We start from the raw sequence: 24,362 nt of genomic DNA on the forward strand, positions 1-24,362 counted from the left end.
CTGGAACGCAGGAAGTTCCACCTCAACACGAGGTAAAACTCCTTTACTGTGAGGGTGACATGGCACTGGAACAGGCTGGCCAAAGAGATTGTGGACTCTCCTTCTCTAGAGACTCTCAAGACCCATCTAGACATGTTCCTGTGTGACCTGCCTGAGGCTTTGGCAGGATTGATCATCTCAATGATCTCTGGATGTCCCTCACAACCCCTCCCATTCTATGATTCTATCATTCTATGAATTGGTGCAGGGCTTCTAATTAGTATACAGCAAATACTTTTGCCACAAGTACAGTGGGTAATCTTTTGCTTGTGAGTCTCATAGGGTTAACTGTGATTGCTTAAAGAGGGTATTGGAATGTGAAAGAATTAACTTCTTGAAAAAAAGTACCTAAATACTGCAAATAGTTAGTGCTTTTTATTCTTTTGTATTTAATTGTTAAGATAATCTGAGAAACACACAGGCAAATGAAGTAACAAAATGAAATTCATTGAGCAGTTCCTAAGTTTAATTGGGGACATTCTGTTAATTCCTTTTACAAGTAAAACGAGCACTTTTAACTCATTATTATTTCTTTGTGCTTTATAATTACAATTTGGTGATAGCAAATGCAGAGAAAGTTTTAAAAAACACCACTTGCCATCAGATAATTTCTAGTCTAGTCCTATGGTAGGACAGAAATACATAGAAGTATATTGTATATGGATAATCATATTGTACTTGCCTCTGCAAGTCAGGACTGGAATTTGTTCATAGCAGATAACTCATTAAGATTAGATAATTTAAAAGTGGGAGAAGTCTATTAAGGAACTACCAAGCCTTTCACGTTTAAAGAAGTTTAGTTGTTTATAACAAGTAGGTAGCTGATAATGTTTTGAGTGACCAAGTGTGTCAGACTGCTGAGCACTGTTTTGGGAGTACCCAGTCCCATGTGGGAAAGTTTGTGAGTAAGGGCCAGGTCACATCCCACAGCTCTGCAGGTGTGTCAAGAAGTTAGGAAGTAGCAAAAGGAATAGTGGAGAGTAAGGATCTATTGTGACAATAATATAGCTTGGTTGATATGCCTGGTTGATATCTGCACTCCATGTAGCCTCCTGAGGCCAATGATACCTACATGGCTACTACTCCAGCCAAATAGACAGCGCTTTGGAAGCATTGATTTTGTTCAGCAGTGCTTTTTTATCTTCTCTTTCAGGCAATTGTTTTCAGAGAGATGAGCGACTTATGTTGTGAACTGCATTTGTTTCTTAAAGAACAATTAATGTATGTTTAAGAATAATTAATACATGTAACCTTTAAAAACCACATCACTTTTACATAATTTTAAATGGGAAATCAGTGCCCTAACCTAGCAGGAATAATGTTTTGTTTTTTTTTTTTTTGTAAATGGAAAATTATGTTAGAGAATTCCAATATCACATTAATATTACCAGGCACTGTAGTTACACAGTAATGAGTTATGCTTACAACTAGACAAGTTTTAGTATAACTAACATAACCTAATCAGCTCTGGAAAGAAATCATAGAATTGCTCAAGTGCTCTGAACATGTTCTTAATAGAAAACAGGTCATTCCTTTGCAATTCTTTTGACAAAATTAAGATATTTAGATGACAAGTGGCTTTTTCTAATGAGTTGTCCCAGTCCTGCAAACACTGGCTCAGCTGTTATCTTTACATATATGTTGGACTCATGGATTTTAATAAGGCTACCCACATGGGCGGAGCTGAGTACTTCTGCAACTGTTTGCACTATGAAAAATTTATTTACTCCACTGGCATATAGAGGTATTTATTTCCTCTTTCCAACCACATGAATTTATGATCTTTAACTTTCAAATATTTATGGAAGAGATTCTTTGATGATTTATATTTGCTGATAATACTCTTGTTTGCTCTAGAAGATGTCCTCAGATTCTTTGGAACTGAGAATTTTGCGAGGAGCTCTAACACAGGCACTTGCATGTGCACTCAAATGAGGGGGAGAACTTGGGTGGCTCTTGAGCTTTACTTGAATGCTATTAATTTCTATTAATTTCTAACACTTTTTCTTATAAAAAAGTACCAGATGTGGATTTTTGCCAACAGCAGCCATTCAAAGAGACTGACAAAAATTATTTTTTATGTATTACATGTTTCTCATCATTGCTCAAGGAGAGGAGAAAGCACAATATTATTAAATATTTGTTCACCTTTCCATACTTTATTACAATTGATGATTCAAAACTGTTCATTGATTTTTTTCTTATTGATGTCTTGCCTGTCTAATTGCATCTGTTTACATTCTTAATCAATCACTAAGTGCTTTAGCACTGTTTATAGCAGTTCTTGTAGGTTATATGCCATTACCTTTGAAAAAATGCTGGTAGGAAGGATGATCTGATGGAGAGGGGACCTAGAAAGAATGAGATCTCTCTAGTTTAAAATGTGTAGACATATCCTGTCTTAGAGGTAAGCCATGTGCCAGAAGTAATCTGTTTCTAGAGTGGGTTGTGTGGACTAATTTGTCTTTCCTCTTGGATGAAGGGTAGAACTTAAAATAGAAAATACCCTGAGTTTTGATTCCATTTCAGCCACGGATTTTCTGTGACCTCTACAGTACTTCTCAGAGTGAAGAGTGAGAGAATCAGTATCTTAGTGAAGATACAAATCTGTTTAAGAAAATGCACCACTGGAAATATGAAATAGTTCTGACTATTGAGTTCGTGTTTTTACATTTCCTTTCAGTTCTTTTTGTAGATACATCTTAAAGGAAAGAGGGCACTGAGGAGGGATAAGTAAAGGGAGGGGGAATGGTATCTGTAAAACCTCAGCACTGTTAATACTGAAATTCATGAATTCTGCTGAGGGACCTTGACCTCTCTCTTTGGAGACCAAACTATTTAATACATGTCAAGTTTTCCTATAACAGTTTCCTACCTTCAGCATTTAAAATAAAATCTATTTTTTCCTGTCTCTTTCCAGCTGATATTGATGATATGAAGATATGCTATGTATTACGAGGGGGTGACAATGCCACCAGTGACATTTTCCATTTCATGGTTGAAGATGGCGGTGAGTACCCATAAAATCTGTGCTTTTGTTGGTTTTTGAAAGAGAAAAGTCTAAGTATACTTTAGAAGTTTGAGAACAATGAATGTAATTGAGGGAAGTCCATGTTATCTCCTGGAATATGATTTTGGTTACGACTTTCCCATATTGTAGACTATTTCTGGTGATTACAAAGAGATGTGTCAATGAAAGGGTAATGACATCTAATGAAAAAGCACTCAAACTACTCTAGCAAGAAAGTGAAATTCTTGACATTTACTCAGATACTTGGGTTTTCTGTAATTTTAACTTTGTATTCTCTGTCCAGCCTCTTTACATGTAAATTCTGATAAGCTTTTTATCTTGAGCAACTTTCTAAATTTTGATTTGCAGTTATGGTTGCCTACCTCTTTAAAGGTTCCATCCGTATTCACTTGAACTCATTGTCTCTTATGTACATGTTGCATAGCATTTGAGTTCTGATTCTATCTGGCGTAACATTACAGAATCCTCAATGGCTTGTCAAAGGTCTTTGTCTTGTGACTGACTTGAATTCTTCTGACTGTTAATATTTTGCAGGATTGTGAAGGATGCAAAAGAAAATAATAAAATCAAATTGACTATAGTGGGATATATTCACTTGAGGGAAAAAAATTTTGGGGTTTGGGTTTTAGGTTTTTTTTGTGTAGAGCAAAGAACAGCTTAAGAAGTAAACAAAACACGTAAACAGACTTCTTGTTTCACATCCAAAGTCTATACTTAATGTGGGTATTCCTAAATGTAGCTATTCCTCTGTGGTAACAGGTGGCTAGATTATGTTACTTCTAATACCTATTTTAATATATGATATATAGCTCTGTGAGTAATTGGCAATGAATTTTACTGGCTGATTTAATAATACACTTCTTAGAAAAAAATGTTTCAAGTTAGCTTATTTTCACCTCCTGTACTTGGCTTGTGTTACTGCCTCACAAGAAGCACAGCCAATTAGTGGTATTAAGATCAGTGAATAGGGATTTGTCCTGTCTGTCGCAGATTGAACAGTTTTATCACCATCTATCAATGCTGGGAGTGGGATATTAAAGCATGTTCTCCTATTCATTGTTCTGGACAAGAACAGAAGAGACAGCACCTCTAAAGACTTTTGAAAATGTCTTAGCAAATTTTTCCTGCATCAGAGAACAAGTAGTGAGATAAGAATTTGTAGCACTTGACTTATTTTCTCAAAATGTTTTCTTTTAACTAAGATTTAGATCAGAGAAATTTAAAGCTAAGATAATGGAACATAAGATGCTATATTTTCTTATTAATACCACCATTTTCTTAGGACAGGTGTCACCAAAGGGTGACATTGTTCATGGTTTTCAAGTTAGAAGTTGTTCATCTCATAGGTGAACAAATTCTCAGTCCTGAGATATTTCAAGGTTTCATATCATGGGAGTAATTAAAGACGAAGAAAGTTTGCTCTCAGCAAACTGATTAATATGATTTCTTAAAACTGAGTTGTTGCTTGAGAAACCAACATTTGTGAGACTTCTTTTCATGATATTTGGACACTTTCTAGTGGCAAAAGTGTAGTTAAAGCAAATTGCATTTAATGTGTTCTGACTCTATACCAAGAATTTTTATTTCATTGGAAAGCTTACCTGACACATCTGCTCTTACTTGGCAGAGCTGTTAAGCCTGTCAATTATAACAGCATTCTATTTTTCATAAGACAAAGAATCATCATGATAACAAGGTGCTTACTGATTTTTTAGTGCCTTTGGAACTTTTGATGTTATCGTCTTGCAGACTACTTAGCTAGGTGGTAAGACAGCCTTTGCTTTCTTGGGGCTGTTTGTTGATGCTGGAAAGTGATCTGTGTTGCATTTCAGAGTATCTCTAATTCTCTGCTAGACTGAAGCTGGAAGAACTGCATTTAAAAGGGATGAAGTAGTGATCAAAATGTTTCTATCTGTCTGTTTGAAATAACTCAAATTTATTAGCAGTGTCTTTAGATCCTGTAATGGGTGAAAAATCCAGCAATTGAATCTAGCTATGTGTCTGCTCTCTTCAGAAAGACATCAAAGGCAGTGTTTTGCAGCTCAGGTATATTTTGACAGCATCTTTGTGGTACCAAGACTATTGTTTTAGAGGTTTTAATTTTAAACCAGATCACTCTGAGAGACTACACATACGTTCTAAGTGAAAGATGCAGCACAGACTACCAATATCCACAGCAGAATGGCCGACATCATACTTCTGCCTCTTGTATCAGGAATTTTGCAGTAGTAACGGGTCTGTGATGGCTACCACACGGCACTTAATGCTGTAAAATGAAACAAATGGAACTTCACTTAAGCGGAATTGTGCCCTAGCCCATAAGTGATCCAGTTGAAATCAAGAGATGTTTTGAGATGTGACTCAGTAAATGTATATGTGTTCATATGATTCAACTAATGTTGTTTTGAATATGCCTCAGTGATGGGAACCTACAATACCAGTCCATGCGTTCTTCAAATACCAGGAATTAGAAAGCTGGTTTTGGCCCATGCCTCCTGTTGCCTGGAAATACTTTACTATGTTTCTTGGAATACGTGCTCATGGTCTGTGACCAGCAAATAGAAGAAAATCATGACTTTCTCTGGCTCCATCTTTCGATGGCTGATCTGTCCCATTCATCATATGGTGGCTTATGCTAGGATATGCAGAAGCTCTTCTGTTGCTCTCTTAGATGGTCATAGTCTGATGGAGCCCTGAGTCTGTTATCTCAGGAAATTGCCTAGAGGTCAAGTACAAGGAATCACAAAACTGCTCCAGTGTGAATTCTGTTGGGGATATGGAACGTCATCTATCCTCTTACATGTGTCTAAAATGTATGGAAAGCAAATCAGGGCAAGAGCAGACTAGGTGGGTTAGTTAGGGAAAAATTGACAAATCAGCACTCTGCCAACTCCTTGCCTGCACAATTTCTCACAGTGGGAGTAAGGTGAGTGCCATGCTGCATACCAAATCTTGACCTAGGATACAAAAGCATGAAATATGGTAGTGGCACAAACTTGTTTACATACTGAATAAGGGAGAAAACTGCAGAAAGAACTGGTTGAGGTTTTAAGTTCTGAGAGTCTTATTGTCATCATCAATTACCTACATATGTATGGATGTAGCACTTTTCTGTCTTTAAATGGCATGTTTCATAAGAGTAATTTTTAAAAAGTGAAATAAATGGAACACAATTCAGCTATTATCACAAATATATTTAACGGTAGAAAATAATTTTATTTGGTATGTTTAGGGATTCATCCTCAGGACAATCTGCTATTAAGTGGATGAGCCCTCACAATTCTGTCATACTTGGAACAAGAAGGTGTTGTAGTATATTGGATGCTGCAGTTAGCTGTGTGATGCTTTGAAATAAACTACCATAGTCCATATTAACAATTTGCTTTCTCTTTTGTCTTGAATTTTGATCTTAAACTGATCACAGTGGAGACCTGTTGATACTGTGAAAGTGTTAAGTCAATTTTTGCAAAACTTTCAACAAAATGTGGATTTTTGCGGGTTTTGGTTTTGTTTGGGATTTTTTCACAAAGGTTGCAAAACAGTCTCAATTGAATCTCTTTCCTCAGAAGTGGCCTCTTTAGCAAGTGCAAGCATGTGACAGTGATGAATCTTGATGTTTTTATTATTAAATTCATCACTCAGTGATTAGTAAAGGAACCAAAATTACCTGAAGGCAAGGAAAACAGGATTTTTTTTTTTCCTGTGCAAAGGAAAAGAAGGAAATCCAGACTGATAGTTGAACTTCTGTATGTGTTTGTGCTATGTAAATTTGCACACCATTGGGAGACTCACTGGAATGAAAAAAAAAATCCATCAGAAAATGCTTGAGCCCTTTAATTAGAGAAAAACAGACTTATGGAGTAACTTAAATCTGGTAAATTTGATGAGAAGCTGCAGTGTCTGCAGCAACTTCATATTACTGAAAGCTCAGGGAAGCTGGATGTGTATGGCCATGTATATGCATAGAGTTGGTGCTTCAGCTATTCAAAATGTTACTAATCTTAGAAGGAAAACTGACACAGAAATTAGCTCCAGTGTGCAATGCTCTTGTGTCTATTTCAAAACAGTGCATGTTAGAATTTCACACAATATTCTTTGTGAGCTGCCTGAGGAATTTTTACTCCTTACATAGGAAACTTGGTCTGAAATTGCACAGTTAAAGCTGAAGTCCATTGTCTAGCTTTACTTTATGCTCTGCTTCTCTGAGGTTTGTTAATGTCGCTGCTGTAGGTCATAATAATTGAATGTGGATCTAAATGCCCAACTACCCAATCTGTGGAAGGAATTTTCTCATGAAATGTGCTGTTTCAAATAAAGAGAAACTGGTTGAACTGGTTTATGGTATGTTTTTTGCCAGATTCTACTGATTGTGGAGAGTAAAACAAACATACCCCAAAGCTGGAACTAAACTCAAACCCCAGCACAAATCCCATACCTCCAGAGGCAGTATCAGAGTCAAATACATTCCCTTGTCCAGCAATAGGTATTGGGACTGGGGTAGCAGTACCACAGCGATGTGTCAAATGCCAGTGAAAGATCAGCGCTTCTCTGTAGAGGATTATTGTTGCTTCCACTTTTGCTTCACACAAGAGCAATTCTTTATTGTTTTTAGGTGTTTTGATAACTCTGAAATGTAAAGTCAGTGAAGCAATATTCATCTCTTCTAAATATTGATCTACCCTAAGATATATTTAAAAATATGATCTTGTTGTTGATCTGCTTGTTAGATGCTTAGTGCTCTCATCACAGTAGTCTGCCTTCCACGTTCCTCCTCCTCCCCTGTCTGTCTTTTAATGCTTAGGAAACTGTCAACTAGGATTGCAGCATTCTTGTAAGAAATTTGTGTTACGTGCCTCAGTATGTTTTGTTGCAAGAGACTGGTGCCATACTAGCAATGTTTTGCATTATATTAAATTTTTCCTGTTTTGGAGGTAAAAAAAAAAAAAAATCACCCTTATTTGGGCTTTTTCAACCTGGAACGTTGGGGGAGAAAAAAAGGAAAAAGATAGATAAAATAGATTTTGCAAGGAGGAAACCATTTCCCTCTTCAGCCTTAATCTGAGTGATAATCTGTCCCTCCCTTACCTAACTTCCTTCTCTGTTTAGTGTTTAAGTGGAGTCCTCCAAACTGTTTCTGTAGGACTGCTAAATTGAGTTTTTCAATGCAGTGCCTCTAGGGTAGAATGGTTTCAAAGGGGAAGTAATGACAGATTCTCAAGGCTGTTTTAGAAATGAGAGGATCACTAGGGAAGGGAAGAAAGAATTTTTTTTTTTTTCAGGTTCTTGGGGCAGCCTTTCTGACTTAAAGCCAAAGTGTTGCAAAGCCAAGGCTCACTGAAACTGGTGATTTACATCATTAACTAAATCTCATTTAAACTTTTCATTACAGATCCCTGAATGCCTTAACACAGCACTGTATTTTCCTGGGCTAATATTTGGCTAACTCCCCACTGATTTAAGGATCTTTCAAAAACACTTCCCTGAAGTTAGCCTTTAAACATTATTTCTGGGAAAACGTCATTGATTTTTCCAAGTATGTTTAGGCAAAAAATGATGTTAATTAAAGAAGCACTGTTCTAGTGTTAGAGAAATTTTCCATTAAGTTTGTAAAATATAGTTATTTCATTAGTCATCCTTCATTTAACTAAATAAAAAAATATTTTTAGGAATTTCATGATTCTAGTATGGTTTATTCACTTGTGAGAGAATAATGCTACACTCCTGAGTATAATTATTAAAGTAAAACTGTTGTCAGTGCTGCTTTTCAAAGATGTAATACTGATGTGTTTTCTTGGGTGAGCTAACAGTGTAGGAACAGACATTTTGGACTCAATATCTGACAGTTCTTAAGGAAGCAGACTGGTAAAATATCATTGGGAATTATTTGCAGCATCCTTGCTTGACCTCACACATGGCATTTGGGCATGGTAGTCTTGGCAAGAAATATCAACTACATTTATCTTTGGCTTAAAAACGAGGGCATCACATGATTCCAATATGCCATCATTTGCCAAGTACTGTATTGGATTCTGGCCTGTTGCCAGGCTTGTTGCTGCTGTTTGATACACCCCAGGTTGGTGTCCAAACAATGTTACGCATGTCACGCTTCTTACTGTAAGTATTACCAGGGAATTTAAATAGTAGCTTGACACTACAATTTATATAAAACCCTAACAAACCAAATAGACTTTCAAAACAAACCTTTCTGTAAATAAAAAAGTATTTCCTGGGGGCATTGTTGTGAATGTGGCTGCAAAGCCATTGCGGAATTAGTATCTAGAAAATCTAGTACAAATCTTATCAATCTCTGTGGAAAGACTTTAATTGTCTTATGTGTCATTTATATTTTTTTCCTTTGTACTGGTGTTTTAGACTGCAGGAAATGATTGAATTTTCCATTTCTAACTTGACTATCACCTTATCCTCCAAATGCATACTTAGAAAAGGGTCTGCTATGTTGCACAGTATAAAATTACTTGAATAGGCCAACTGGTCTATTTGGAGCAGTGCATTTCAGAATAACCCCTAGGCTGGTGGTTTAGATTAAGGTTTAGGGCAGGGAGATCTTGGTTCCAGCTCTCTTTGAGTAAGGGCCAATAGTCTTGTCCTCCATGTAAAATGAGCACCCTGACTGTTGGGTTGGTTGAAGGGAAATGTTGCTACACCATCAGTTGGTGATAGACATTTTGCTAGTTTTAAGATGAGATCACTTGCTGATCACTTTGAAAGAACGATGTATTCCCAACAGAATTGGCCAGTTTAGCTCTTGAAGATGAATCCTGCTTGTTTTACCAATCTGAATAGTGCCATTGATTTCATTTGACTTGGTCAGGTGAGAGGAGAAAAGATAATGCTCAAGACAGCGCTATAAGTACTTAGCAGACTTTTTACTCAAAAATAATAATTTTATATAACAATTTTGCTTTTATATTCTTTGTAGGGCCCAGCTAGAAGCAAAAGAAGCATAACATTGAGTGGTAAAATTAGGTCAAAATGTAAGAATTAAAGGGATTAAGGAGACACACTAAGTTTAAGTGGAAGAACTGGGAATTCTCAGGAGTAATTCTGATTGTGAATGACATGAGAACCTGCAGAAAGACACAAATTCTTAAACTGAGTTATAATAAGCCTGTGAAATTATATTGGTTGTTGGTTTCAAGTATTTTTGATTTGGACAGAGTAAAGAGGTCTAGAGAAGAATGAAATGAGAGAAGGGACACTGGCTGCTGTCGAGGAACCCTGCTCACAGCAGCGTAGTTTGTTTGATTTCCCAGCCTGTTTTTACTGAGGGATTCTAAATAGCCCTCAGGACTAGTTAGGCATTTATCACTTCACTTGCCTGTTAACTGCATAGAGTCCCTGGAGTTCCCATTGAGGTTCATCAGATAAACAGATTAAATGTATCCAACAAGTTTCTGGATTTCTTTAAAATAAGTCTTAACCTATGAAAATACATGAAGAATCGATTTAAATTAAAAATGGTGAAAACATAACGATATCATACATTGTCATCCAGTTTTTACAATTTGTGCCTTTTAATTTACAGTGTTCTCATTATTGTAAGATTCTGTTTGACCTACTAAATTTTACAAAGACCATTCTCGCTTCATCAGTCTCTGTGTACTTTCTGAAAAAATGAAGGCATTAATTTCATAAGCCCAAATTGTGCTTGGATGATGTTTAGGTTTTTCCTGACATTGTATGAGTAAGTGAATTAATTAATTTGAGCTGTTTTGATTTTTGTTTGCGTTTGGTCTAGATGAGAATTTCTTAAGTCAGTATATTGTGGTTTGTTTTCTCTGGGCTTTTTTCAGCTAATCGTTCTTTTGCAGATCTAACTAATTAGTTTTGGTTTTAGTACTAGAAAGAATTTCATTTAGCAGTAGGCCCTTAGGAAGCTTTTTGAAAAGACAATTTTTAATTTTTTTTCCCCTTTCCAAAGAAGGATTTTAGCTTGTTTAAGTTCAAGTCATTAGTAAAACATTAATTCATTCATCTTGATACAGCATTGCCCTGAATGTTTGCCAGAATTCCATTCTCAGTAACTTTTAACTGAAGTACCAGCATAGCACTTTTGTCATTCTGCTGTGTAATGTGCATTTTCTTCAAGACTGTAGGAATGCTGTTACCACACACCTTGACGCCTCTTTAAAGCTTTGTAGTTAGGGTGTAACATAATAATTAGAGAGGGAATTGTAAGGATACTTTAAAGAAGTATTTGAAGCCTAATTCAACGCCTCGAGTGAGACTCTTTGTGCCTAAAGGTTTGTGGTTTGATCCTGCATTAATAAAATCTATGAGAATATTTTTTTTTCACTTACTACTGTGACGTTCAGCAGCAAGGTTGCTTTTATTTATTGTCCATAAACTCTTTTACCCGACAAGTTTTTGGCTTAGGGCCCCTAAAGCGTTTAACTTCTTATTCTGGTATCTCTGGTGGTATCAAGAGCCCACTAGTTAAAAAACCCACTGGAGTACTCTGCATATTATTTTAAGACTTTTCTGGACTTTGTGTTGAATTCATTCATTGTCTACACTGTCAAATCTCAGTAATGCTCATTACACTGTCTTGTCATTATGGTAGAGGATTTTTACTACTGTGTGCTCAGATATATCTCTCCTGAGAGAACTGCACTGGGAGTCTTTTTGGATAGAGATAAAGGAGCTTAATGAATGTCTTTTTGTTTGTTTTGTTTTGTTGTGTTGTGTTTTATTTTCCCCGGTGATGCACAAATGGATCACTCTCACAGTTTTCCGCAGGGATAGGTGATGCAGTATTGTACATTTAAGATCCAAATGGCAGAACTTACTTAGTGGGCACTTTGAGTGCGATTGTGTCCCACATTCATTCAAATCAAGTGGAGGTCCTTAAAGTGCTTAATTTGTAGTGATAATAAATTTAGGCTCCCTCCATAACCAGTGACAAAATAAGAGATACCTTGAGGGTGAGTAGATTTAGATGTGACACAGGATAACTTGCTCTGAATTCTAATTCAGTTTTACTCATATTTCCTTTTTCTTGTGTATTTGGAATTGCATAAATCATGTGATTATTAAAGAGGACAACTTTCAGCACTGGCTGCCATATTTACAGGTTAGGTGGTAAGGTGGATGTTTTCAAACTGATCTGGGCATTACATCAAACATAGGAAAGGACAGGAGATTGTCAGTGTTTGGTTTACTTAATCACTGCATACTATATTCATTGCTGATACTTGAGACCTGTTCTCAGTTTTCTCTGCTGCCTGAGGAAGCTTAAATAGATATTTCCTACAGAACTGCTGTAGCCTTTAGGCTATGGGAAATGTGAAGTGAATCGCTCTCATTGAAGCAGACTCATTTTACGTGGAATGAGTAATTGTTCACTGAGGAGCATAGGTCAGACATCATATCCCGCGGCATCAAAACCAGGCTCTTTTGGGCTACTTCTCAGCACTTGTGAGTTCTCTGTTCCACCCAGCAGCGTGGAAAAGTCTCTTCCTTCGTCATCTTCCATTATGTGAAAGCCTAGCACCCTATTTTTTCCTGGCCCCTAGGAATTTCCACTTAACACCTGTGTGGGAGATCATCCAGCTAAGTTTTGAGCTTTCTGGCCTCCATCTTAATCCAAACTTTATTTTTATTTTCTTTTGTCCTTTTCTGCTTCCTGCTTGCTGCCATAGCCTGGTTGTATCAAGAATCATTGAAAGCTAATCAGATGGCTACCAGATGACTAGATCGGATGGGGACAGAAAGATACCTATTCTTAGAAGGAACTGGGAAAAAAATGAGTTTGCCTGTGCTCCTGCAGACTACTGTTGTTTCTATACTAGTGGCAACTTGAAATGAGTTAAAGTGAGGAACTGCTTTTGGCACTGTTTTGCTACCAATGAAAAAGCATGGGCAAAAAGAGCTGTGCTTGATCCTCCTGAATGCATTCTGAGAGGAGCGAATCTTTCACCTTTCAGAGTACCTGGAACAGACAGACATTAGGCATTAAACTGAAGCTATGTAGACTGCAGTGACTGAAAGGGCCTAAACCCAAGGGATTGTAATCAGCGTTGGGACCTATCAACCTTACTCATTGTTTTCAAGTCTGTTATGGGTTTAGTCCTATTCATCTAAACATCTGAGATACGTAACTGATTAGCACAGTCAGCCCTGGAACTATCTCTAATTACTGAATTACTGAAATCTCAAGCAACTGCCTACCTTCTGGAGCTGCCTGCTTATAAGGAAACCTCGCTCACCTCAAGAAACTTCAGAAGTTCCTCTTATGTGTGATGAATCTGTTCTCTGTTGAACAGTCTTCCCTTGGTTTCCACAACTGAAAAAGAGAAAAAAGCCAGATCTGTGGATTTGCTTTATATTTTTAGTATGAATATGTGCGTTATGTGCGTTATATGTGTGTTAGCTGTTTGGGACAGAGCTGCATTTCCTATCTGGAATATACTTTTGCAAATGCAGATGTACCCTTATTTGACCACACATGCCTTTGCTTGATCCTCTTATCAATAGGTAGGGTATTATTCTGCCAAAAAAAAAAAAAACACAAACCCACCAAAAAAACCCCAAAAAAACAAATAAAAAAAAAAACCAACAAAAAACCTTCTATGCTGTTTTTTTTTTCCCTGCAGTACTAATTTTCTTTCTTTGCATGGAATAGGTCCACATTGGCACATAACATGTTGTAAGATGTCTATTATAAGGCTTAGTTAAATTTCATGTATTTATACCTTTTGAGTACTTCTGAAAAATAATAATTTTCGTGTGGTTTAATTTCTTCACAGTATTCATTTTGACTTGTGAGTTTTTTAAACAATGCTGTTCATGTAGCGTAGTTCTTTGGTTTCATTCAATGAACTGAGTTGCAAGTACTCCCAGCTTAAGTCCAGTTCTGCTTTTATTCTTCTTTATTTTCATCCTGTTTGATGACTCTAGAATAAGTATATCTATGGTGTGGTTGAGTATTAAGTATGAAGATAATCACAAAGAGTTAATACAGGCCTTTTTTCACAGCATTTGACACAGCAACACAGGACAAAATAAGCTTAAGCATTTAATCAACACTGAATTTCATAGAATGACAGTTTGGACAGCTTGAAATGTTTTATTTGAAGGATCATGGATCTTGTCAGCTTTCACAAAAGCTGGGAAGTGTGATTTCCTGACAGGCCTTGTTTCATGAAACTTTGCAATAATGATGATTTTGCTAAATAAAGAGTCTAAGCTGCTTCTGGTCTGCTGGCAGTTTTTGAATGCTTGGTTTCTGTGGTTTACCTGTAAGAGGCAGTGGAGTAAAAAGGGCCAGTGCTGGAAGTTGAATAAATTAACAATTCAAATTAGAGATGGGAATGCAGTTTTAAGAGTGAATGGACTTAACCAGTAGCAGATTTTCAAGGTAAATGGTGAATTCTCCTGCAGTCTTCAAGAACAGGTATCCTACTGAAAAAAACCTGACCTGTCAAATTATATCCTGCACAAAGTTACTTGATATGACTTCATGTTTTCTTAATACAGAAGCTCAAGCTAAACCATTATAAGTACTTCTTTGGGCCTTGAAATCTATGGAGAAGGAGTTTATAGAAGGCCTCAGCTATTACTCATTTTGTATGCGACTAGAGTCAGCAGCAAAGCTCACCTGGAGTTCAGTGTGGAAAAACTGGAAAGAAAATATATGTAATTTGCATGAAGTTCTTGTGGGTGCCATTCTTTTAAAGTGTGTATTTAAGAAACAATCCTTCCTCCTCCCTGAACCCTCTACAAGATCCTCAAGGAAATTAAGAAGTGCTATTGTGAAAGTCATAGAAGGACCTTTAAATCACATAGCTGAAAAGCTAAGAATTTAAAGAAGATAATATAAAAGCTGAATGGTATGGCTCTTAAAATCTGTGGATTATGTCTTTTCTTATAGTCATTAGTAACATTATTTGCTTAGTATTTCAACATACAGTCTTATCCCTGTCCCACCCACCCACATTCTTGTAAAGTATATCTTCTTAATCTTAATGTTATCTTAACATTTTTCACCTCTGGGAAGTTTTCGCAAGAAATTCTAAAAGTAAGCAGCAGTTAAAAAGAAAACAACAGAAAAGAACACCCAAAGCTAAAAATTTGTACTGGTCTTGCTGAATTGTAATACAACCTTTTTCTTTTAACTATTAAAAAGCTGGAATTTGCCAAATTTTAACTATTTTTTAATGTCCTAAACCACTTGCTGTGCCAGCTTTTCTGAAAATGTTATGTGTAAATGTAGGTGAAATATCTTTTAGAATTAATTGTTTATCCTGCTCTTCTAAATACGGATTATTCTGGCGTAATCAAGTGAAATAACTCCATCCTTGTGTAAAAGAAAGCAGGGTAGCCAGCTTTCCATCCCTTCTGCAGAAAAGTTATTTCCACAAAGGTTATGCAACATGTTCTGCCTGATTAGTGTGTTACTCAGAAGACTTCAGCAGATCAGAATTAGATTTCCTGTTCATCACACTAGTGTCTGGCTTCTCTCTGGATTCCCTGCAACATGTTACCAAATCAAGGGGATATGGATGACTTTCTGCTGTGATTAGATCTTATGGCTCTCTGGTTGCCCATGCATGGTTACTTTGCTTTTGCTTGACTATGACGCCTTGAACTAATAGCCTGTAAGTAAATGTTTTGTAGTCTGCTATAAAAGGACTACATATATGTGGAATACATATATGTGTGCATAAATATATACATGTATAAGGGGCTGAATATAGTCCTTAAGCCAACTAGTCTCTTCAAGTTCATAGAGCAGGTAACATACTCTAATGGGGTATCTTTCTTTCCTGTTACACTTCTATTTTTTCCCATATTATGCTGAGGCTGCTTTGGTGAGTAGCATGGTTCACAGTTAAATCTTGAACTTTGAATTCCTGACATGCCTGAACTGGCTTTCTACCTGAAGAAAAACAAGTATTCCTCTTTCAGTACTTAGCTTTACATAAACAGGCCTTTACCCTGACCTTTGCCTATAGATACTGTTATCCAGTCAGCTAGCTGCACTGGAAGGAGGCAGAGCATAGTGCCTCAAGCAGCAGTCAGTGTTGAAATACAGAAAAAAATGCACATTTCTTCTGCATAGGAAATACTCTAGTTCTTATGAAAAAGAATTATCTGGGAGGTATGATGGTCAGGAAATTTTTTTCACATTTCTACAAAATAGTCCTCAGATCAACTTTTAGCTGTCATTGTTCCTAGTATCTACTTCTCCCAGGCCCAACCCAGCTTCCCAGTGTAGCACTGATAAGAGATCCTCAGAAAGGTAAAAAACCCAGGTGTAAGGATTAAGAGTAAAATGAAATATTTGGGGTGGGCTTTCAGTGGAAAGTGGTGTCCATGAATAAATTCAGAATAATTGTTTTTAATTATATTTTTTTAAGTAGCTTTTACTCTGGGTGTATTTGAAAAGCCTTTAATTACCTATTGTACAGTTTAGTAATATTTGCCTTCTTCTTTTCTAAGGTAAAAAAAAAAAAACAGTTCTTTTCTACTACATAAATACACTCTCTCTGAGAATTCCCCTTTGGGCAGTGTTATTCAGATCCATTCCAAAATACAAGACCTGTGTACTAAATTGAATTGAACGGGATACATGAGAGGAACAAAAGTATGATTAATTATATGTGCTAACATATTTGCTGTACTTCAGGCTAGCTGCATACCTTAGAGTAGCAGAACCCACTAGATATACCATGCTAAATAAATGTCAAGCGTTGCAAAAACCTACATTACAATCCCTTAATTGCTGGAGTTTGAGTGGTAGCTAAATCAAGCTAGCACAGGTACACTATCATGTACTTGCACTAATATCTTAATTTTGCTTTGTAGATACGTGTTTGTTTAATAAGATTTGGCCAAGTTCAGAGTGGGCTAGCAGCATACTTCCCTGGGCAGTTGTTTGTTTGGGGTTTTGTGTATTTTTTGTTGTTTATTTGTTTGGTTGTTTTGGTTGTTTTTCTTGTTGTTGCTCTTGTTTGATGTTTGTTTTGCTTGGGGTTTTTTTAATTGAAGATCTAAAGAGGCAACATATTTTAGCAGTCTGCTTATTTCAACATCATAACAAAAAAATTAATCTCCTCAGTGTAAAATCAGATTTTGCTCTTTCAAATTCATAAAGAAAATACAAAAGGTGGGAATAATTTAACAAAGATGTCTGAATCTGTGGTTCCAATTTTAATGGCACTTTTTGCGATCCTTTTATAGTTAATGGAGTTGTTAATCTGATTAAGGGTGATTCCAGCTAATTAAGTAGCTGAATTTCTTCCCTGGGATGGGTGCTCGTTCCCAGGGTAAGGGAGGCCTGAAACAAATACAAAAATTTAGACATCTAAAGATGAAAGCGATAAATCCCTATCCTCATCAGTTTTATTTGTGGGTGCAGGTGGTAAAAAACATTTCAAACCAGTTTCTAACTATCATCTTAATTGGATAAAAAAGATCATAAAAGGATAAGTATACATAGTTGGAAGCATCTGTTTTAAAATATTTGAAGTACTTGCTCAAAGCAGTGTAAGCTCCCTTGGAGTATAATAGAATCTCCTTGGGAACTTCCATTTGCCAAATATTTGTCTGTGCATTCTATTGTTAAGTGTCTGATTACAATGATATATGTGTGACCTCATCACTTTTGATACTATCATAGCTAGCAAAACAGTATTTGTCACCCTGCTTACTGGTGCATTAATGATCAATCAGCCAGTGCTCATGGGCATGGACATTTTGAAAAACTAAAGGTGTGTGTCCTTGATATGTTATGGTTCGTACTACTTCACTGAACCTCCCAGGAATTAACTCATGATCTTTAACTTGTTTTGATTTAGGGTCTAGTTCCAGGCAGTTGTTTCTTTGATTAAAAAAATGTAACAAAATGACCAAGATTCTCTTTCCCCCAGGTTTTTGCTTCCTATTTTACCACATTGTGTAGTTCTTAAAAATATGCATGTTTGTGATTAAACAGTTAATTTAAATGTTTTTTTTCTCCAAATCAAATATACATTCCTGCTGACAGTGAGGAAAATATATCTACAAGAAATACACTAAGTTTGCATGGGCAGTTCCCTGCTTTAGATAGTTGGGGATCTAGATGATACCCTTGATTTAAATTCTCATTTAGATTTAGAAACTGAAATGCAAAAATGAAAGAAAAGCACAGTCTGGGTGATTTACTCAGATTATGTAAGGCAAATGTCACACTATCAGAAATCAACCCATCACAAGAAAAGTACTGAAACAAAGGCATCACCTTTGAATATACCATACCAAAGAAGCAAGTACCATGAATTGTACTGTTAAATTAAAACTAATATGAAACAAAAGTGAAAATTAGGGGAACAAGCGGCTGAGCTTCCCTGCAGTGTGGGCACTTCCTTAAATCAGCAGAAAACAGCCTAGAGGTTGCTAAAAGTTAAATATATCTTTTTTGTCACAGAAATGAATATTGCTGTTCTTGTGTCCCCTGGAGGACAAGGACTTATAAAGCTTGCTGTAATATATGTATTATGGTAGTTAAAAATGGACTATTCAAAACATTGAAAGTTTTTATATCATGTTAATACAAATAATTAAAATTTCCTTATTCCACTAGGATACTCCTGAAATCAAAAAAGGTAGAGAATTTGTCAGAAGTCCAAATCAGGTTTATCAAAATCAGTCTTTCTCAAAGCCCTTCCCAAACAATTGTTAGATTACTGTGTACATCAGCAAGCTCAGATGGTTTTGTGCATTAGATGTGGGTTAGGCAACAGGAAAGATTAGTAGAGATTAACATTAATTATCTGTCATTAACAGGATATAGTGAAGATGCTGCAGTTTTTTTCATGAGGAGTTGGTGGTAATCTGTAAATGTGTGTGAGCAGCAAGGGGGCATCCTTACAAATAACAAACTCCAGAGTCTTTTGGCCTAGAGAAAACCAGAAACTTGCAGGAAGCCCAAAAATATCCCAGAGTAAACAACACTTACAATCTACCAGCTGCCCCGTACCCGCATTCTTACACCATTTGAGTGAGAGACGTGTTTGAGCATCAGAGGGAGGAACCTACAAACAATCAAGGTGCAGCTTATTTCAAACAGGTCATTGAACAAAGATAGATGAATTCTGTGTCACCACAGTGTCCCTTGAGGAGGAAGTCTACAGGATCCATCCATCTACGGGTGCCTGGATGTACAGTGGAGTTGCTCACTGGAGTTGCTGAGTTCCTGCAAAATACGTAGGTCCTGAACATTATTGTGGACAATCATTGTGACATTTGTTTTATAAAAGATTATGGTTGCTGTAAAGGAGAGTGATTGTTGAAAAGGTTTGCTAGGGATCCTCATCTACTGGTTTTCTTTGTGCAGGGAGAAATAAAGAACAAAAATATTTTAGATTCACAGAATCACAGAATTAACCAGGTTGGAAAAGACCTTCAAGATCATCTAGTCCAACCTATCACCCAACACCATCTAATCAGCTAAACCATGGCACTAAGTGCCTCATCCAGTCTTATTTTAAACACTTCCAGGGAGGGTGACTCCACCACCTCCCTGGGCAGCCCATTCCAACAGCCAATCAGTCTTTCTGTGAAGAATTTCTTCCTAACATCCAGCCTAAACCTCCCCTGGTGCAGCTTGAGACTCTGTCCTCTCGTTCTGTCACTGGTTGCCTGCGAGAAGAGACCAACCCCCACCTGGCTACAGCCTCCCTTCAGGTAGTTGTAGATATCAATAAGGTCTCCCCTGAGCCTCCTCTTCTCCAGGCTAAACAACCCCAGCTCCCTCAACCTTTCCTCACAGGGCTTGTGCTCCAGACCCCTCACCAGCTTTGTTGCTCTTCTCTGGACATGTTCAAGCAACTCAACATCTTTCTTGAACTGAGGGGTCCAGAACTGGACACAGTACTTAAGGCATGGCCTAACCAGTGCTGAGTACAGGGGCAGAATGACTTCCTTGCTTCTGCTGGCCACAGATTGATGAGAACAACACTGTTCTACACATTCTACATTGAAATCATTAAATGTTTTTGAAAGGCTGGTCTTTATAAGGAAGTTAATCTAAAAGTAATTATCTAGGATCCTTTTTTTGGTTGTGGTTAATAAAAACCATATAAACTGAGAAACGCTCCAGCCTGTTGTGGTACATCTTGGTCACTGGTGGAAGTTCGAAAATAGTTGCTTCTATGCACACAGTTCCGTAACTCCAACATAGAGTTTCCTTTGCTGAAATTAATTTTGTGGAGAAATTTAAGTGTGAATTACGTTAAAAATAAGTAATAATAATAATAAAAAAATGATTGGGCCAAATAATTGAGGCTCTATTTTAAAAGAGATATGACATTAAATGGAGCTAAAAGTAGAATGCAGGTTTTGACACTGGGTAATTTGGAATCACACATGGAGGGATTCTGTAAAATTCTATAATTTTCCTTAGCTGAGAAAACTCTGCAGTTCTTTTCACCTTTATGGTATTATCATGGTGTGCTCCGAATTTCTGAGTGTATCAGAAGTGTCTATTACATTTATCAGAGACTGGTGACTGTACTGTTAATCTGTGTCATCTAAACTGCTCCTCCCTAATTTGAGTGCATATTTTTTTAAGTTTAAATATGTGTTATTCATAACCCCAAAATTTAGATTCTGCTTTTTGCTGTTCCTGGTGCTTAGAGATGGTCATAGATCCACTTTATTTCTTTATAAACTTAATTGCTGTAATATATTCTGTAGATACTGGGAACAGTTTTAATGAGCTGAGGGAATTAATAGAAGTATGATTGTGTTATCTTTGTCTTCACTGTAAATTTGGCAAACCACTTTCATATGCGGTGGCCATTCATTTTATCTAAATAGTTGGGAAAGAACAGAGAGATAATTTTGCTGAAGTCAAATACCAAGAAGTTATGATTCAGATAAAATAAAATGCTTAGAGATGCAGGTAAAATTTTTTATCTACAATATATAATCCTTTAATACACCAAGTGATTAGAGAAAATAGGGAGTTGAGCACTGAAGATTACAAAATTGAAAACAAAATACTACAAATGCTTAATAAATATTTAACTACATTTTTCTAAATACCTGTGAGTAGTGTCCTGCTCATGTTGTTTATGCTTATGTGCATGCAAGAAATGCAAGAAACTATTAGCAGTGAATTAAATTAAAAAAAAAAAAAAGTTTATATATAAATACTCTCAGCTTTTAGGTACAAATAAATAATATGATTAGAAAAGAATCAGGTGCTATCCCAATATTTTTGTGTCTTTAAGTGGAGAAACTATATGGTTTAGAGATGAAGTTGTTAAAATAAATTTTATTTCTAATTCATAAAAATTGAAGGATCATAGGATCATTTTGTTTGGAAAAGACCTCTAAGATCATTGAGTCCAGCCATCTTACCAGCCAGCCTTACACCATCCTGGCCATTAAACCATATCCCAAAGTGCCATGTCCACATGTTTCTTGAACACCTCCAGGGACAGTGACTCCACTGTCTCCCTTGTCATCCTTTGCTAATGCCTGCCCACCCTTCCAGTAAAGAAATTTTTTCCTACTATCCAATCTAAACCTTCCCTGGGACAATTTGAGGCCATTTTCTCTCCCTCTTATCTCTTGATCCTAGGGAGAAGGGACTGACTACTACCTCGCTATAGCCTCCTTTCAGGTAAGTGTAGAGAGCAACAATGTTTCCTTTCAGGCTTCTCATCTCTGGAAGAATTTTGTCAGCTGCTCCTCATAAGACTTGTTCTCCAGACCCTTGATCAATCACCTTTGTTGCTCTTCTCTGGACATGCTCCAGCAAGTCAATGTCCTTCTTGTAGTGAGGGGCCCAAAACTAAACCCAATATTTGAGGTGCAGCTCACCAGTGCTGAGTACAGGGGCACAATAACTTCCCTACTCCTACTGGCCACACTATTCCTGATACAAGCCAGGATGTTGTTTGCCTTCTTGGCCACCTGGGCTCACTTTGCTAACTCATGTTCAGCCCGTTGTCAATCAGCACCCCCAGGTCCAAATTCTTCACGCTCAGTATGTGATTTCATGCAAGCCATAGAATCACGGAATAAGAGTGTTTCGAAGGCACCTCTGGAGTTCATGTAGTCTAATAGCCCTCCACAGAGAGGCACCAACTGGAGCAGGGTGTGCAGTAATGAACCTAGTCAAGTTTTGAATAACTCCAAGGATGGAGATTTCACAGCGTCTCCGGACAATCTGACCCACTGTTTGAATACCCTTACAGTAAAGAAGTTTTTCCTGTATTTGAATTCATCTTATAATTCGATTTGTCCGTGTTGTTTCTCATGCTTTCACTGGGCACCTCTGAGAAGGGATTGGCTCCCTCTCATTACACCTTCCTATCAGGTATTTTTGTGTATTGGTAAGTTTCCCACTTGAGCCTTCTCTTCTCCAGGCTGAACAATCCCAGCTCTTTCAATCTCTTCTTGTACCTTAGGGTCTTTAGTTCCGTAATCATCTTTGTAGCCCTTCACTGGGCCTGCTCTACTATGTCCTTGTCTCTTTTGAACTAGGGAATCCAGAGCTATATACTGCCTGTGCTGACCATAATGGAAGGATCACCTACTTTGACCTACTGCCAGGTCATCCCAAATGCATCCCAGGATGCTGCTGCTGTTCATACCATTATGTATCAATCAAGATTACCAGAAGCTTGTACTGTGGCAGTAAGAAATAAAAAATACCTGTAGCTTCATTTAGCCACGAAGAAGCAAGACTAACTTTTCAAGTGTACAAAGTATCATGAATGTTAGTGGCTTACAAAATTTTTTGCAAGAAGCATTTCCAACTTAATGTGAATCACTGGTAAGTGAGCTAGGACTAGAAACTGGTTTCAGGATTCAACATGGAAATGGATCTGTAAGAATAAAGCACATTTCAGTAGGATTGTGGAGAAATCATGTAAAAGGCTGAATGAGCAACTCACAGGATTTCTTACTGTTTAATACTTTGGCTCATGATGAAGCAATTGCAAGTTATTGTTTTCTCTCTCCTCTCTTTGTATGAGTTGAGTATTATGTGCTGGAGCATAGAGATTACTCTCCAAAATGGCTGGTAAAATTAGAAGAATCACAGATTTGGGAGGCAAACTTGAAAGTGTTAATTTTTAATTTCAATTTAACTATCTAAAATTAGGGGATATCAAAATAATCACATAAGGGGTATGAAATTATATTCTAAAAATGTCTGAACTATGATAAAAGTGTGCTGCTTTACAGCTGGAATGAATTCCATCCCTAATTTTTAGTTTAGATCAATGAACTGCATGCTGTTTGTCTGAGGGGAGTAAGAGGGGGAGAGGAAATCCATTACCATGTCACCTAGCACTTAACTCTTACAAATGAAACCTCCAGAGCTTTGTTTAGATAATGTTGGTACCTGTGCAGGGTATTTCAGGTCTTACACTGAACAAATAGCCTTTGGAGTGATTTGATTGTCTCCATCATCTGCTTATGGAGTTTAGAGCAGCTGGGTTTCTCCCTTAAAGTGTAGTTCAATGATGCGGTCAAATTGACTCGATGACTCGCTGCTGTCACAAGAGAGCCACTCTCTCTCCCTTATCCTTTTCTATCTCATCTTACACCAGTTTATAGCATACTAAGTTGATTCAACTAACTGTCCTGGGAGAATGCCAGCAGCTTTTTAGACTAAGTGAATGGTAGGTGTTGAATTGGTTTACCAGGCAAGTAGTGATGAGCAGCAGGGAGACCACACAGCTAGCAATGTGTGGACTAGAGAAGGTGATAGAGAACTGGGGTTTTCCAAGTTGAGGCTTTGATCTGTCAGATAGGTTCACCTCGGTTGTCCATCCGCACTGCTTCAGGCTTAGTTCAGGTGGGGGTTCACAGACTGCTTGAGGCAACAGAAACTGTTCTGCCTACCAAAAGGGAAGTCCCAGCTCCCCTTTGCATCTGGCTGTACCTGCTCCTTGTTTTGGCACTGCTGACTGCAGGCATACACAAAAATACAGATTGCCTCTGTCTACAGCATCTCATAATTAAGACCATTTTGCTACTACACTCTTGGGCTCAGGCTAAGGTTTAATAGTTAAATTAACAAACAGCTCTGTAGCTACTATTATAGAACTTTCATTACAGATTTTACTGGCTGGTGGCTTAAAACACATCTCCATTAGCATCTACTCAAGTTTTTCTTCTGGAGAGAAAATGCTTTTTTGGAAGTTTGAGTATGCCATGAAAGGTAGTATATTTTTGAATAATGTGATAAAAATTAAAAGAAGAAAATAATGAATAAACCAGGAAAATGGTGGAAAATTGCACACATCTGTGATATTTATGAGAAAAA

General features: G+C 37.1%; 1 protein-coding gene across 1 annotated transcript in view; it reads left to right on the top strand.

Moving 5' to 3' along the window:
- FREM2 (FRAS1 related extracellular matrix 2) overlaps positions 1-24,362 on the top strand; it is a 129,299-nt gene that overhangs the window by 8,168 nt on the left and 96,769 nt on the right. Inside the window, exon 2 of the mRNA XM_054394198.1 lies at positions 2,960-3,049. Within this exon, the coding sequence (XP_054250173.1) occupies positions 2,960-3,049 (90 nt within the window). The remainder of the gene's footprint in view (positions 1-2,959; positions 3,050-24,362) is intronic.

Source organism: Indicator indicator, chromosome 1 (assembly GCF_027791375.1).
Source record: "Indicator indicator isolate 239-I01 chromosome 1, UM_Iind_1.1, whole genome shotgun sequence".
NCBI lineage: Eukaryota > Metazoa > Chordata > Aves > Piciformes > Indicatoridae > Indicator > Indicator indicator.